Raw genomic sequence first — 17,224 nt, forward strand, 5'->3', positions numbered from 1 at the left:
TATTACTGATGTGGCTCCAGTATCTAGAACAGTGCCTGGCATGTAATAAATATCCAATATTTTTTGGATGACAGAACACAGAAAAGGAGATTTCCTACTAATCTGTGTAGGTCACAGTCTCCTACAGCATCAATTGTGCATCTGCCCACCTAGAAAGGTATGTCCCAGGAAGAAAAATCACATATGTCATTTACTCTGAGGTGTTACCAACATGTTTCTTTTCTCAGTGGTATTTGCAGTGTTATTAGGGTAAACAATCTTAAAGAATGAAATTACAATGCTAAAATTTGAGGCATCAGCAATAGGATTAAATAGAGAATATATGTAAACGGCTTGGAATAGAGGCTGTCAAAGACAGGAACTCAGGAAATGTTGATTTGCTTATATATCCTTACCCTACATTCAGGTCTGGGAGATTTGGGGGGTATAGAGGGTCTTCCTTGGAATCTCAAAAACATGCTTATTCTACCTGCTAATAATCTTAAATAGTTTTTGAAAAAAGGTAGAGTATAAATTTTTAATGCTCCACACCCCCAAATCCAGTTAATATTAATGTCTTGATCTCTTACTAGATCTGTTCTTGGTCTGATCTGCACTTACAGTAAGTCTAACTGGAATCAGAATTTCCCACATATCCTCCCTGTTCTGAGACCAGTACCCTGGCCTTAGCCACAGTTCTCAAGTTTTTCCCAAAGAAGAATGCAGGTTACACGTAGAGGCCTTATTTTGAGGTTAAGAAATTATCCTGAGTTTTTTTAAATTTATTTGGTTGCACCCGGTCTTAGTTGCGGCAGGCGGGCTCCTTAGTTGCAGCTCACGGGCTCCTTAGTTGCAGCCAGTGGGCTCCTTAGTTGTGGCTCGCCAGCTCCTTAGTTGTAGCTTGCCGGCTCCCTAGTCATGGCATGTGAACTCTTAGTTGCAGCATGCACGCGGGATCCAATTCCCCGAGCAGGGATTGAACCTGGGTCCCCCGCATTGGGAGCTCGGAATCTTAACCACTGTGTCACCAGGGAAGTCCCTATCCTGAGATTTTTTAAGGGAAAAAAGTTCTCCACTTTCATAACTTTAAAGATTTGGTCAGCAGCTAATTAGTTTAGTAGAAGTTAGTTTAGATGTTAACCAAACTATGTATTATATTTTAAAATACCCACCCAATGATTAAAATAAAATGAATACATACTTAAGATAGGCTCTACGACTATAGTCCCAATAACAGAAACAATTGTTTCCCACTAAAGGATGCACTATTCTGCATGTTTTTAAAATGTAGTGAGTTAAATGGATTTTGTTCATTAATTACTTAATATAATCTGTCTTCAAAAGCAGATCGGCCATGTAGTCCCCTCCTTCTTGAGCAGAGCCTGCACAAACACTCACCAGACATTTCCATCCTTAACAGTGTATCTGCTGTAATGTAGCTAATTTTACCAAGTGCTATTCTCCTAAATGGTATCAGGGGCAGAAGTCATATTTTCAAGTCATTAAGACTCCAACGGTCTCATTTCATTTAGGACACCTTAATTTTTCTCAGGTCATGAATCATGAACATCAGATATTAACACTGCTAAGAAAAAGCATCTTGGATTCCTTTCTTGGAAACATGTTAAAAAAAACAAACCAGGGCTTCCCTGGTGGTGCAGTGGTTGGGGGTCCGCCTGCCGGTGCAGGGGACGCGGGTTCGTGCCCCGGTCTGGGGGGGATCCCGTGTGCCACGGAGTGGCTGGGCCCGTGGGCCATGGCCACTGGGTCTGTGCGTCTGGAGCCTGTGCTCTGCAGCGGGAGAGGTCACAGCGGTGAGAGGCCCGTGTACCCCAAAAACAACAAACAAACAAAAAACAGGTAAGAACCATGGCCAGGAAAATCCTGCCTAACAGCCACAGAACAGAACCTTTCATTCAAAGACAAACTAATTTGTTAAGAGCTCAAAAGATCAGTCAAACGTGGAGAAGAAAAGGCTAGGAATGAAGTAGACTAGAAATGCAGACTGTTCTTTTCTGTAGATTCAGGAAGAGCAAAACCTTCCTGGAAAATCTTACAGAAGAAGAGAAAGTTGAGATATGATTACTAGGTTTATTATTTTATTTACTCCCTATGCATTTATCGATTGCTTATGGTGGGCTGGGTACAATGCAGAGCTTAGAAAAAAAGATCAATCAGATACAAATCTTAAGTTCAAGAAGCAGACATATGGAAGGAAGAGGGTAAGATTTGTTCTGTATGGCCCCAGAAAAAGAGACCAGTATCCACAGCCGGAAGTTACATTATAAAGAACTTTCTAAGAATTAAACTGTTGCAAAATTGAACAGCCTGCAACTCACATGTCATCGATGGCAGCCTTCAAACAGAAACTGGTTGTCCTAACCAGGAGCAGGAATCAAGCACCAGTGAAAAAAAAATTGATAAGATGGTCTCTGTCTTAAGTACTTCCGTGAGAGTGACTTCCTGTCTTCACTAGAAAGCAGAGAAGAAAATTCTACACACCTTTTTAATACCCAAGTGACATAATTCTATTCTGAAGACAGAGAATTAATCATATCTACTTGAAAACTATCTGAAACACTCCCAGGTAGCTCTTCCTCTCCTCCAATTTTTCAGTTTTTTAATTGTTCTCTCCATATTAGGCTTTGTGTTTCTCAAAAATCCAATTCATGCTTCGTACTATTTTTCTTCTAGCAGCAAGAGCCTAGCTTTGTATAACACCAGTTAGTCAGGATATAACAGCCTTACTGGAATACATTCATTGGTTTGATTTCAGCACAATATTTAGAGGACGGCTGGAAAAATATTATTAACTAACTGAAATGTTTATTGCCTAATATACTGAGATCAATAATAACTTTAATGACAAGCTGAAATAACTGTTGTAATATGTAATGTTACATATGGCAAATTGAAAACACCTCCACATGCAAGTAAGTATGTAATCTAACAAAGTTTTGAAAGGATTAAAAAATTTTTAAATGACTGAGAAGCAAAAATAAGAAGGATAGGGGCTTTTTCTTGAAAATAAAACACTATAACAGTCGCATAAGTGATCTGAAAATATCCTAGAATGATGTTTGTCTTAATGTAACTGCATTTCACATAACATGATAAGAAAATTATTTATAATTCAGGTAATTTTCTAAATTCCTCTTGGTCCCAGGGGAAGCCATTCCTACAGCTTTTCCTCAGCGTAAGGTTACCTCTCCACAAGGTTTGTGTTACCTTCAGATATATCAGTAGTATACGCTTACTCGTGTAATTTACATATTTGTTCAACATGTGTCCAATTTTCTTTTTAAAATTATTTATTTATTTTTGACTGCACTGGGTCTTCGTTGCTGCACGCAGGCTTTCTCTAGTTGCGGCAAGCACGGGCTACTCTTCGTTGCAGTGTGCAGGCTTCTCATTGCAGTGGCTTCTCTTGGTGTGGAGCATGGGCTTTAGGCGTGCAGGCTTCAGTAGTTGTGGCACAGGGGCTCAGTAGTTGTGGTGCACGGGCGTGTGGGATCTTCCCGGACCAGGGATCAAACCCGTGTCCCCTGCACTGGCAGGCGGATTCTCAACCACTGCGTCACCAGGGAAGTCCCTGTCCAATTTTCTCTATCTCTTTATAGCAGTTCACTTTGGGGTGTCTTATAAGCTCCCAGTAACAGAAATGTCTCACGGAAAAGAGCTGAGTGATGGATAGCTGTTTTATATATATACCTTTGGAGTGGTGACTACATTAATGATCAAATAAAATGATCCATTATTTTAAACTGCTTATTCTCTAATTCAAAGTAATGATTTATGTATGTAGTAAAAAATCAAAGCATGGCATAGTGAAATGCTTAAAATTCCTTAAGTGGAAATGGCATGCCGGTCTAAAAGAGGTACAAAAGCAAAGGAATTTATAAAAATCAAACCAATAACTAAGAGTACTATGTAGCTATAGTATTTTTTTTAAATTATTTTATTTATTTTTGGCTGCGTTGGGTCTTCTCTGCTGCATGAGGGCTTTCTCTAGCTGTGGTGAGTGGGGGCTACTCTTTGTTGCAGAGCAGGGGCTCTAGGCATGCTGGTTTCAGTAGTTGTGGCACACAGGCTCAGCAGTTACGGCTTGAGGGCTCTAGAACACAGGCTCAGTAGCTGTGGTGCGCGGGCTTAGTTGCCCCGCGGCATGTGGGATCTTCCCGGACCAGGGCTTGAATCTGTGTCCCCTGCATCGGCAGGTGGATTCTTCACCACTGCGCCACCAGGGAAGCCACTATGTAGCTGAATGCAAGTGGTACAGTGACACAGTTGACACAGTGAAGACAGGTGTGCTCTATCCTCTTCATAGCTCAAAGAGAGTAAATGAAGAAAACGTAGATACGTCCATACAGGATATCTTTCCTGGATGAGAATGAGAGGGACATCTACAGCGATACGATCCCAAGAATAAATACTTGACTCTGAGCAAGGCACAGTGCTAGGTGCTGCGAGACAGGTAAGAAGGGTGCTGTTTATATTAGCCAGGTTACTTAACCTCTCTGAGCCTTAGTTTCTGAGCCATCAAATGGAGATTATAATCTTGTAACACAACTGTGAAGAGGAAGAGGGCAAGGATGGAAAGCCCCTAACCAAGTGATCAGCTCACAGTGGTAGCTGTACTTGGTACAGTGATGATGACCAGGATGGTGACAGCATCAGCAACAAAGGCAATGGTTAATGGCTGTTTTTGCCCTCAGAGAGTTCTCACCAGGGATGCTGCATACACTTGCGTATACATGCTTGCCCTTCTGCATTCATGCTGAGCCTTGCCATGGATTTTTCCTGCAGACTGACCCCTTCTCAACATAGGTTCTAGGAACCAACAAATTGAAGTTTTCACAAAACATGACACTTATCTGCTATGCTGACTTTAGAGCATGGTTGTGAAGATATAACCGACAGTTAACAGTCACCCAAGTCTTCCTCTGTGTCAAGCACTCTTCTAGATATTTTATACGTGGTAAGTTCTCTAATCCTCTCGACAACCCTGTGATGGAGGTACTGTTATTAGCCCCACTTTTCGGATGAGAATACGTGGCATGTTCATGTGAAAAGTTAAGTGCCCTCCCTTACAGTACTTCTAGAGCCACGAGGCAGTTTTAATCGCATGTCAAATTAGCTGTATGGGTGCTAACTGGTATAAATTCAAAAGAAAAAGAGAAAAATTACGTTTGTGTGATCTGAGAACGTTTCACAGTGAAGGAAGAAATTAAAGCTGAAGAATGAGTAGGACCTGCTCAGGCAGAGAACAAAGGTATTACAGGTGAAGGAAAGAATGTGGACAAGGTTACAGAAATGGGAAAGCAGGATGGAAGCACAGCTGGACCCGGTTGGGGAGGGGGCGAGAAGGGAAGGTGGTTTCGGGTCAGAAAATGAAAGACAAAGCTGGAAAGTCAGGTGAGAACCCCAGTGGAAAAGGTTTGGAATCTCAGGGCATCTGCCTGAGGTTTCCCGTCTGTCGGCCATTCCTAAGTCTGCCTTGAGTTCATTATGCCCAGTGACATTGCCAAGCAGGGCCTGTGCACAGGTGGTCACCTGAGCACGGTGAATTTAAGGGTCTCGAAAGCCTCTAACAACAACAATCTCTCCACTACCAGTTTCACTAAGTACCTGCAATTCCAAACTGGAGTCAACATACTGATCATCTGTATTTGACATGATTGGCTAGGTACAACCTAAACCTCCAATGAGCAATCAGAAACACCTGGGAAGCCTGTTGCAGCCCAGATCGCCAAGCCCCACACCCCAGAGTTTCCGACTCAGTAGGGGTGGGGTGAGGCCCAAGAATTTGCATTTCTAACAAATTTCCAAGTGACGCTTGATGCTACTGGTCCAGGGGCCACACTTTGAGAACCACTGACCTAAAAGAATAGAATGCGGAATGGGTAAATTCTGATTGCGGACAGAAAAATTCTGCATGGGATTATCTTAAATAATAACTCATGTTCCTACAGTTAAAGCAAAGGTAATAATTCATTGATTAAAAAGTCAGCTACAGAACTGCAAAGAAGAGAAAAAAGGGTCTCTCAAGAGTTAATAAAATGACAACAACATTAACTAGTCTTCTAGTGAAGCACTAATTGCTGACATGTTGATAAAGTCTGTATAATAAAAGCTCTCATTTTTAGTTTTGAGTTCTGTGTCAATTTCAAGATTGTATTTTCTGTCTCACACAGGTATCTCCCCCTTTATATAAAAAGTTACTGAGAGTTCCTGTTCTTATGATCAGTTTTGATATTTTGATCCTCTCTCTTTACCTATAAATATTTATACTGTGGGAAAGTTTTGAAACTTGGATTTATCTGGCTTTCAACATTTCTACAACAATCAAATTTGGTAGGAAAATAGATTTTTTTAATAAAGGGAGTAGGGGGCTTCCCTGGTGGTGCAGTGGTTGAGAGTCCGCCTGTCGATGCAGGGGACACAGGTTCGTGACCCGGTCCAGGAGGATCCCACATGCCACGGAGCGGCTGGGCCCGTGAGCCATGGCTGCTGAGCCTGCGCGTCCAGAGCCTGTGCTCTGCAACGGGAGAGGCCACAACAGTGAGAGGCCCGCGTATCGCAAAAAAAAAGAAAAAAAAAAAAAAAAAAGGGGAGTGGGGCCTTGCAGAAGTCAAGGCAATTGAAGAAGGAGCCTCATATTTCACCTTTTGAGGATTCTGCTTCCTTTTCATTCTTTTGGGGAAATAAAAAGGAATCATGTTTCCTTCATATCTCATACTTAAATCCGGTTTCCTACCATCAGTTAAATATCAACAGATTTCAAGTTAACACAAATGCTTGCAGGTTTCCATCTCTCCGACAGAAAAAAGTACCAGGTACAGACATGCCTGGTTCATGCTGTGAAGCTGATGAACCACTCGTGTGGGGACTGCTCTCCTCTGGGTATGTGGTTGGAAAGAGGACACTGGGATCCACAGTGTCTTCCTCTGCCCTCGCCACTCCCTGCTTCAATTTCTGCCTAAGCAGTTTGGTTTGATCTCAGCTCACCTGGAATTTACCAAAAAGATACAATAATGGCTTCTTTTCTTCCCTTTGGTATATGCCCTTAAGACCATATTATTTTTTTCCTGTTGAAAACTTCTTTTCGTAACAAAAATAAATAGTGCTCTGTAAGTAAATCTGCAACCAACAAAAACAAGCTAAATTACCACTGAAAAACCTGTAGCACTGCTATGAGAAAGCAATGTAGAAGTAAACATTAAACATTTTGAAAGCACATATTGAGACTGAAAAATGTGTGATTTGTGACAGACTAAAGAGGTTTATAAAACTTAATTCACTTGAACATCCTTAGAAAGTGACAAAGGTTGTCAGAGCTATGATTTTTTTGAGTTTTTTTCCTGTAAATATATGGGTTGCACTGTGTTTACATTTGTCAAAACTTAGTGATACGTGTATTTCATTGTATGTAAATTTTACCTTAAAAGAAAACAGAACTGCAAACACATAATGAACTCTGGTAATAATATGCATGCTGAAGTATTTAAGGGGAAACTATTGACACCTGCAGCTTATCTTGCAATCCATCAAAATGGATTGATGGATGGAAGAATACATAGACATACATGTGATAAAGCAAGTATTTATGTTAATAACAGATCCTAGATGGCAGACATACAGATGTTCATTTTTACCCTTTCAACTTTTCTTCATGTTTGAAAAATTTCATAATAAAAGTGTTATGTTCTTAAAAAAGAAATATGAGATCATCATAGAAAAATATGAAAAACAACAGAAAGTATAAGAAAAAGAAAAACACCACACAGACACCTGGGATGATATTATATACCTTATTTTGTAACTTTTTTACCACTTAGCAATATATTATGAGCATTTTCCTAGCTCTTTAAGTATTCTTCCAAATGCAATGGAATTCCATTATACAGATGTAGCATAATTTTTTTCATCTTTATTGACGTATAATTGACAAGTAGAATTGTAATATATTTAAAGTATACAACATGATGATGTCAATATACATACGTATATTGTGAAGGATTCCCAAGATCAAGTTAATTAACACAACCATCATCTTTCACATTTACTTTTTTGGGAGGGTGGTAAGATGTAGCATAATTTAAAAGATAATTTGTTGTAGGACACTTGAGTTGTTTCTAATTCTTCATTATTTATTTGAGATAAGCAACCTATTATAGCCTTCTTCCTGCATATCTCTGATTATTTCCTTAGGATAAAGTCCTAGAAGTAAGATTTCTGGCTCAAAGGAAGGAAACATTTTAATATTTTTGATATATTTTGCTAAACTCTTCTCCAAAACATGTATCAATTTACATTTCTAACAGGAGTGTATCACAGATCACAGCTATACAGATGTATATTAAAATTTTAATTAAATGCTCCCATAAATAAAATTTATCTATAACCATTCTTTCTCCCAGAAGAACAAAGGCTCTTTTTAAAAGAGTCTACAATAAGCAAACCTAGTACCCAAATCTTGGTTTCTAAATATCATACTCCCAAATCAGGTACCCTGAATCAGGGCTTCCTGAAGAAATACCTGACTCCAGGAATGGAACTAACTGAGACTGGAACATCTTTTTGTGCCAGGGAGTATGAAAAGGCTAAAAAAATGATGAAGAAGTATCAAAAAGACATAGGAGCCAAATTTAAGGGACTCCTACTTGCTAAATCGGGAACAATTTAAGCATGAAAGTGAATAACGATAGTAATGAACTATAACATTTTGAATTTGAAAAAGAATCTGTAAGTCTACAATGAAGCAATAAATAAATGAATGAGTGAATAAGTGAAAAGTAAGGAAACAAGGAAGAAAGGCTCTCATTTATGCTAGAACCTTTTGCTTCCTACACAGTAACTGTCACAATATTTGATTCGAACAAGAATCGTCAATGGATGCTAAAAACATTGGGCAGTGTTTGTTGAGGGAAGATATTTACATAACCTCAAAGTATCTACCAATAGCTTAATTATTAATTACAAAGAGAAAACAGGTATTTTACTGGGGAGATATTGAGTGAGTCCCTCTTAATCAAGGGTTCAAAATTAATATCACCTACAATGGGACAAACTGACATCGGAGGTCTTCCATTAAGACACACCAGGGGCACATGTCCTATATAACATTCTTACCAAAACTACATAACTTTAAACTAGGCAAGAGGGAGGGAAAATCAGATGAAGTCCAAATGAGGGACATTCTATAAAACTTTCCAGCACACTTCAAAAATGTCAAAGTGTAAAAGACAAAGAAAGGCAGAAAAACTGTTACAGATTAAAACAGACTAAGTAGATATATCACTAAATGCAGTATGTCAGTGGTCCCCAACCTTTCTGGCACCAGGGACCAGTTTCGTGGAAGACAATTTTTCCACAGACTGGGGATGGGGGGGAGTGGTGGGGGGTGGTTTCGGGATGATTCAAGCGCACTACATTTATTGTGCACTTTATTTCTATTATTATTATATCAGTTCCACCTCAGACCATCAGGCATTAGATCCTGGAGGCTGGGGATCCCCCTGAAGTATGTGATCCTGGACTGGAACCTGGGTTGGGGAAAAAAATGCCATAAAAAGCCTTTACTGGGACAACTGGCAAAATTTGAAAATAGACTCGTACAATAGGTAAAAGTTTTGATAGTTGTATTACAGTTGTGTTCTTGGGAGAAGCTAAAGTATTTAGGGATAAAGGAACATAGCATCTGCAATTTACTCTCATGTTCAGTAAAAACTAAAATATGTATGAATATATATAAATCAATAATATATAAAGAGAAAGCAAATGTTGCAAAATGTTAATTAGTTATGATTTTAGGGGAAGGATATGCTAGAGTTCATGGTACTATCCTTGTAGTTTTTCACTAGGTGTGAAAGTTTTTTAAAAATGAAGTTTTACAAGATATGGAAGCAACCTAAGTGTCCATCAACAGATGAATGGATAAAGAAGATGTGGTATATGTACACAATGGAATACTACTCAGCCATAAAAAAGAATGAAAATCTTGCCATTTGCAACAACATGGATGGTCCTAGAGGGCATTATGCTTAGTGAAATAAGTCAGAGAAATCAAATACTGTTGCTATCACTTATATGTGGAATCTAAAAAATAAAACAAATGGATAAATATCAAAAAAATTAAGTTTTAAAGAACTACCAAGATTTTAAGTAAATGCCATTTTTCTTTCTTTTTTTCTAAATCAGAAAAGTAACATATACTCACTAAACTAGAGGTCTACGAATAAAGCAAAAATAAATAGCATTCCTCTATACCCTCACATAAGCAGAGTTAGAGTTTTGAATATATTTTCTCCACCTTTCACAAAACATATATTTAATCAGATATTAGGTCATTCTTTTTTTTTTTTTTTTTTTTTTTGCGGTACGCAGGCCTCTCACTGTTGTGGCCTCTCCCGTTGCAGAGCACAGGCTCTGGACGTGCAGGCTCAGCGGCCATGGCTCACGGGCCCAGCCACTCCCGGCATGTGGGATCTTCCCAGACCGGGGCACGAACCTGTGTCCCCTGCATCGGCAGGCGGACTCTCAACCACTGCGTCACCAGGGAAGCCCTTAGGTCATTCTTAAAGAGTTCCATGAGCGAGCTACCAACATATTAGTAAATGTTCCATCACTTCTAAAATTCATTGGCAAAAATGACCAAGTGACACAGGACTGAATCTATAAATTGGAAAAAATCCAGAGCTTATTACCTTTATCTTTTCACTGAGAAAACATCTAGCCACCAAGGCAATACATAGTTCATACAGTATAACAAACATTCACATAAGAAATGCATATTTCCTTTCCAATAACTGCCAACCCCTAGCCAAAATTATTTACATCTTAAACGCATGTCAAGTCAGTAAGTGTGGGGATGCTTTGCAATAACTTCCCATGTCTCTTTATCACGGACAGTCACTGATTAAATCAAGCTCCAAAGCTGACACTGAGTTTCTGTTTTTCCTACTTAGAAGTTTATGAGGTACGCTCCTGCGGTTTACTGTAATCAACTCCAATTCTGAACGATACTCAGGTTAAATATCTACACAAGAGCAGGATTTGGCAGTTTCCAGGTCCTGTTTTCACCCCTGTGCTTTCCTATGTCATTTTCCTGGCTTTGTCAAAGATAGTTAAAAAAAGGTATTGGGTATGGATGGGGGTGGAGTGAATGGGTTGCAATTATTGTCTTCCTATCAAAATCTATTTCATGTCTCATAAAGTCTTTCTCACATCCAACAATCACACAAGAACATGTTCATTGTACTGAAGTTGCATGATGCTTAAAAAGATTAGCATACTTATACACTTCTTTGAATATAAATTTGATGGAACTAGTTTATTTTCTGTTCTTAGCTGGTCAGCTAGAGGTTTCAGAGTTAAAAACTGGAGAACAGGGGGTCTGACCTGGATTTCACCTACCCCTACTGGGGCAGCTTAACCTGTTTCTCAAAGCTGTATCTCCCAACCTACAGAATGGGTACAATAATGCTGGCCTGTAAAGGGCTTAAGAGTTCACTAGATAAAAAAACTAGGTTCAAGTCCAGAATAAGAAATGGTTTTATTATTTGGCTACTATTTTAAAAATTCGTTGATCAAGAAATGAGGGGAAGGAAACTTTTTCTACATAGTGCCCTTCGGTTTGGGGCACACATTGGCTTTAAAAGCTCTCACTTCTTAATGCTTTCCACAACCTACAGATACCCCAAGGCAGAGATATCTTAGTCTTTCTGACTTGGCTTCAACAATCGGAAACACAGATGGTGATTACACAGTCACACAGCAGTGCTGGGACGGAAGGCCACATAGTGCTTTCCACTTGGGTTTCCATCTCCAATCAATTGCTATGGTTCACTGGCAGCAGTCAGTGAAAAAAATGAAATCATTCAGGGAGATTAAAAGATGTTTATGGAAAAGTTCACTTCAAAAAGATATTGAAAAGAACAATAAGAAGCCAAAACAGGACATAAGTAGAAATGACCAAAGCAAACTCCAGAGGGTAACTATTAAAAGTTATCAATGCCCTGAGCCCCTGCAGGTCAGCTCCACAACTAGCTTTATTGTGGAGTTTAGGTACCCAACGGAATGTGGGGATGATGTGTCACTTTCCTAAGAAAGATAAAGGGCCTGTGTATAAGTTTTGGGCTTGACTAGGACCAGCACAAACCCCAGACTCTGAAAGTTAAGACCTTTTTCCCATTTTACAACTAGGCCAGCTCTCTGTCTAGCATCTTTATTAAACAAAGTCCATCACTTTGGGCTTCAAGTAGAGGTGAAATGCAAGAAGCTGGTATTGCTTATATTTCAGTAGAAAAATAATGCTTTTTGTTTTTCAAAAGACAACTCCTGAGGACCACAAATTAATGGACAGAAAATGGAAAGGGGATGAAAACTTTACACACTACTCTTTACTGACCCCTCTTGGCTGACCCAGGGAAAAGCCTGAAGCCTGGGAAGGCCTGAAAGCTCACCTCCCCTGGACGACAGCTCAGGGAACATTCGGTCTGTCACGCCATGGAAAGAAATCCTCTCAGTTCAGATGACCCCTAGTAAAATTCAACCCCCAGCACACGTGGCATTGGTTGCTATTTATGGAGCTCCCAGAATGGAAACTGGGAAACGGCCTCACGGATCAACCCCAAAGGCTCTGCTAGGTCCCTGGCAGCCTGAGACCTCTGACTCCAGGTTGAAAAGCTTACATAAGTGCTATCGTGCCCACTTCTGATAGCAGGAAAAGACCTTACCTCTTTCTCTATCTTGAGTAGCTTCTTTACAGCCACCTCCTTGTCCTGTGATATCCATTTGGCTCGATAGACACTCCCGAAACTTCCTCCACCGCAGTTTTCGAAAAACTGCAAGTCATCAAATTTAATTTGCACAAAGGAGGTACCGAGAGACGACATCTCATAATGACAAAGTATTATACTTCCACGAAATCTATAGAGGGAAAGGAAAAGAAAGTTGGATTAGAAACATGTTAGAGTGAAACCTCTGTATTCCACTTTAGCTAATGTATACCGAGTCCTGCAGCACTTCCAGAAAGGGCCTGATGACTTAGGAGGAAGAAAAGCAAGAGTATAAGCAAATCAACATGAAAACACTTACCCTGGCAGCCCATGCAAAATTCAACAGCAACTTGTCCAGACTCTGAAACACAGCTGTCCGCAGAGAAATGGCTCAGATTCCCACGCCCCCACCGACAAAGCCTGCAGCACCACTTCCTGCACATCCCAAGCAGCTCTGCCTAAAGGCTACTGTGTCACCAGGTCTCCTTCCCCAAAGCCCCAACAAACGGGAAGCATGCCCTCAGCAGCAGGCTTGCACAGCTCTTCTGGCATCTGAGGCACGCCATCTCCCCGTGTTGTACTCATTTCACACAAAATATACATAACCTAAGCATCTGAGCATGCTGGCACAGGAGGGCCCAGATGCTGCAAACTGAACGCGCATTCAGTGTTGGGATTTCAAAATCAAGCGGTCAGCTTCGGGATGGAAGAAGAGCTGGCCAAGTGTTTTGCAGAAGTGGCTCCCTGGATTGTATCCTGGAGCAGAACTTAATTAAAGAGCAGAAAATTTGCCCTTGATTACAAAATATATTACGTCATCCAGAGAACTCTGCCAAGAATGTTTTTTAAAAAATATTATGCTTGTTTCCAGAGGAACTGATTACCTCTCCCAGAGATTATTACAGTGATATTTTCTGCAGTCTAAGGAGTTTTACTATTCTCCAGGTAAGGGGTCATTCTTCACACCCTATACCAAACCACAGATTAGCAGGAAAAACAAAACAAAAACATACAAACAAGAAAACGAGGGTCTAAAGTTTTGAACTTGCATGAAAAGCAGATGGATAAAAAAGTTTGTATACATATTCTTCCCAAACTGTAAATCAGAATCTTATAATGAGGGAGCAAAAAGATGAATCCATATGTACAGGACATTCTACAAAACAACTCCCCTGGGGTCCTCATACTTGTCAATGTCATGAAAGATTAAAAAAAAAAAAGCAGAGAAACTTACAGCACACAGAGGACTTAAATATGATGACTAAATGCAATGCATAATCACTGACTAGATTCTGGATCCCCTCACCAAAACTACAGAAGTTATTAAGATTTTAGGGAAATCTGAATATTAACTATATATTAGATAATATTATTTTATCCATGGCAAGTAATGGTATTTTGGTTTTGTAGAAGGATGTCCTTGCTCTTGAAAGATATACTGGGTGATGTATTAAAGTATGATACCTCCAAGTTAATTTAAAATGGTTCAATTCCCCCTCACCCTCCGAAAAAAGTGAATGGGTATAGAAAGGAAAGAGGCAAATGCAGCAAAATGTTAAGAACTGGTGAATCTAGGTGAAAGTTATATGGGCGTTTTACTACTCTTTCCATTTTTCTGTGGAGTTTGATTATTTTCCAAAGAAAAGGGTGGAGGGAGGCAGTTTGCACCTATACAGATTGACAAAATTTCTTCTTAAACAACTTGCAGCTTTGCAGAGGGATGTACACAGTAAGCTCAGAGATCTTAACGTGCAGCCACCCCATTTTAGGAACATCAGGTCACTGAAGAATGCTGATTTCTTAACAGAAGCCAAACTCAGCTCTACTTTGGGAAGAAGGCAAGAGAGAGGATTGTTTGTCCTCTGCACTTTAAAAGATAGCTTAGCGTCTACATAAATAAACATAGTATCCAGATACAGTCTGTACCTATCTGAGTCAACAGCTTACCTTACTTTTGCTTAAATTCATATTTAGCTAATTACAGAAAAGAAGGCAAAAAAAAAAAAGAACATTTAAGAATGTGCCAAAGGTAGGTACACAGAACATGCAAATTTGTTCTTATCCGCAAAAAGTTTGTTCAACAAACGTAGAGAACAAAATGTATGGATACCAAGGAGGAAGGGGGGGTAGGAGGAATTGGGAGATTGGGACTGACATATATACATTATGGATGTTATGTATAAAATAGATAACTAAACAGGGAACTCTACTTAATGCTCTGTGGTGACCTAAATGGGAAGGAAATCCAAAAAAGAGGGGACATATGTATACGTATAGCTGATTCACTTTGCTGTATAGTAGAAACTAACACAACATTGTAAAGCAACCATACTCCAATAAAAATTAATAAAAAAAGAAAATGTCATTAAAACTTAAAAATAAAGATGAAAAAAGAAGTTTGTTCAACAAAATGGAAAACATCACTTGCAAGAGTTCCTCAGTGTTAAGTATTATAGACACTATATTTTTATTATTCACTTTTATTTTTATCAAAAAAATAAAACTCTCCTTTCCCCTCCCTCCCCACACCCAATTCTCTCTTCAGAGGGAACTAATTTCAACTCGCTTAGGGTTTTATTCTGATATTTATATTTCATATGATATTTTTATATCTATATTTCTAAAAATGTCTTTATATTGCTAATTCCTGATTGTCCCATTTTAGTTATTACCTATTAACTTCTCCCTGTGGAAGATAAGGATTTAGTTCTCATATCCCATCCTTTACCCCCTTACATACAAATATGTCACACTTGCCCAATCCTCCCAGCATCCAATTCTACTGTAACGTTTGGTTAAGTCAATATTCACTGTTTACAGTAGTCTGACAAAGTAAACATTATTCCCAAGAGTGCTGAGCAGGACTTAATGAATTTTCCTTTCTTGGATAATTTTTTCTTTCTCCCAGAGTTACTAGTTGTTCTGTTTTTGTTTTCGTTGTTTGCTTAGACTTTTTTTTTTTTTGCGGTACGCGGGCCTCTCACTGCTGTGGCCTCTCCCGTTGCGGAGCACAGGCTCCGGACGCGCAGGCTCAGCGGCCATGGCTCACGGGCCCAGCCGCTCTGAGGCATGTGGGATCTTCCCGGACCGGGGCACGAACCCGTGTCCCCTGCATCGGCAGGTGGACTCTCAACCACTGCGCCACCAGGGAAGCCCTGCTTAGCTTTTTATACACCTAAAACGTACTCACCTCATCAAACTCTCCCAAGAACTGCAAAACTCCTCTCAATAAAGTAAAAACATCGGGTAATTTGGCAGGGGTGGGGTGTTCCATTTTCTCTTGGAGACATTCCTGCTATACCCTTCAACGTCAGGCAATCTAGCTGGAATAGCTGCTCTAGGCCAGACTTGACTGGGACTTCCCTTCCCCATCATCCTCAGCATTTCCTTCACCTTTTCCTCTGTGGGAACGCCTGTCCTTGGATCTCCTGGCTTCTCTTTCTTGGTTTATTCCCTTACTTTGACAGTGTACCATCTCCCATTAGCTACCTGAACAGAGTGCCCAGGATGCAATTTTTTGGGAGAATCTGTATGTCTTAAAATGTCTTGATTGGTAGTACGGAATTACAGATAGGAAATAATCTCCTTATAATTTCCAAAGTACAATATTACCTCATACCCATCTAGTTTCTAACGTGTCTGTAGAGCAGCCTGAAGCTACTCTGGTTATTAATTCTTTTTACATTATTTTTTTCCTTTTTGAAAGCTTTTAGGACCTTGTAGTCATCCCTGGAATCGTGAAATTAATAGGATATGCTTAGAGGTGAGTCTTTTTCATTCACTGGTGGGATACTCAGTATACTCTCCGTCTGTGACTCATGTCTTTTAATTCCAGGAAATTTCCTTGTGAGCTTCCTTCACCACTTATAGCCACTTTTACTTCTTGTCTCTTCCCTCCCCAGACACGCAGGAGGACTGATTTGCAGTTGCCAGTACACGCTTTCACATCTCCACACCTCTGCACAGGCTAGTGTCTCTGCTTAGAATGCCTTTCCCTGCCCAGTGATGTCCCTGACCACCTCCTCTGGGCCTCACGAGCAGAGTTAATTCTCCTTCTGTACCACAGCCCCTCTTTTTATCCGTTCATCATTCCCACTTACTTCCCACCAGACTTCACATTCTTTAAAGGCAAGACACGTTTCTATTTACACCTGGGTCTTCAGCACCTACTACGCAGCTAGGTGCATCACACCTTTTCCATTAAAAAGTATGTATTGAATGAATGAATGAATAAACAAATGAATAAATAATTTCTGGCTATTCCTGTTATGCCTTTTGCAGCTGGAAAGATTCCAATCAGATTAAGTAAAATCTGAGAACTATAGTTTTCATAAGTGGCCCCCAGAGGAATCCGAAGCAAATCCTGATTTGGAAACAGCTGCCTGGGCTTCTTGGGAGACTGAGAACAGTATATTTGGGTCTTCAGGATTAGGTGTCTCTGAGTCTGGAGGAGGGGGAGAGGAGGA

The 17,224-nt window shown here is 39.9% G+C and overlaps 1 protein-coding gene across 6 annotated transcripts in view; it reads right to left on the reverse strand.

Annotated features, from left to right (window-relative positions):
* The window catches only part of MAP3K20 (mitogen-activated protein kinase kinase kinase 20), a 174,424-nt gene that overhangs the window by 148,576 nt on the left and 8,624 nt on the right, over window positions 1-17,224 (reverse strand). For 5 of the 6 annotated variants that reach the window (XM_067741514.1, XM_067741517.1, XM_067741518.1 and 2 more), the window contains exon 2: window positions 12,717-12,909. In XM_067741514.1, the coding sequence (XP_067597615.1) occupies window positions 12,717-12,875 (159 nt within the window). In that variant the 5' untranslated portion in view covers window positions 12,876-12,909. Of the gene's footprint in view, window positions 1-12,716; window positions 12,910-13,077; window positions 13,481-17,224 lie in introns of those variants that run through there. The other variant, XM_067741515.1, reaches the window with a different exon arrangement.

The sequence above is a fragment of the Pseudorca crassidens genome, chromosome 6 (assembly GCF_039906515.1).
Source record: "Pseudorca crassidens isolate mPseCra1 chromosome 6, mPseCra1.hap1, whole genome shotgun sequence".
Taxonomy (NCBI): domain Eukaryota; kingdom Metazoa; phylum Chordata; class Mammalia; order Artiodactyla; family Delphinidae; genus Pseudorca; species Pseudorca crassidens.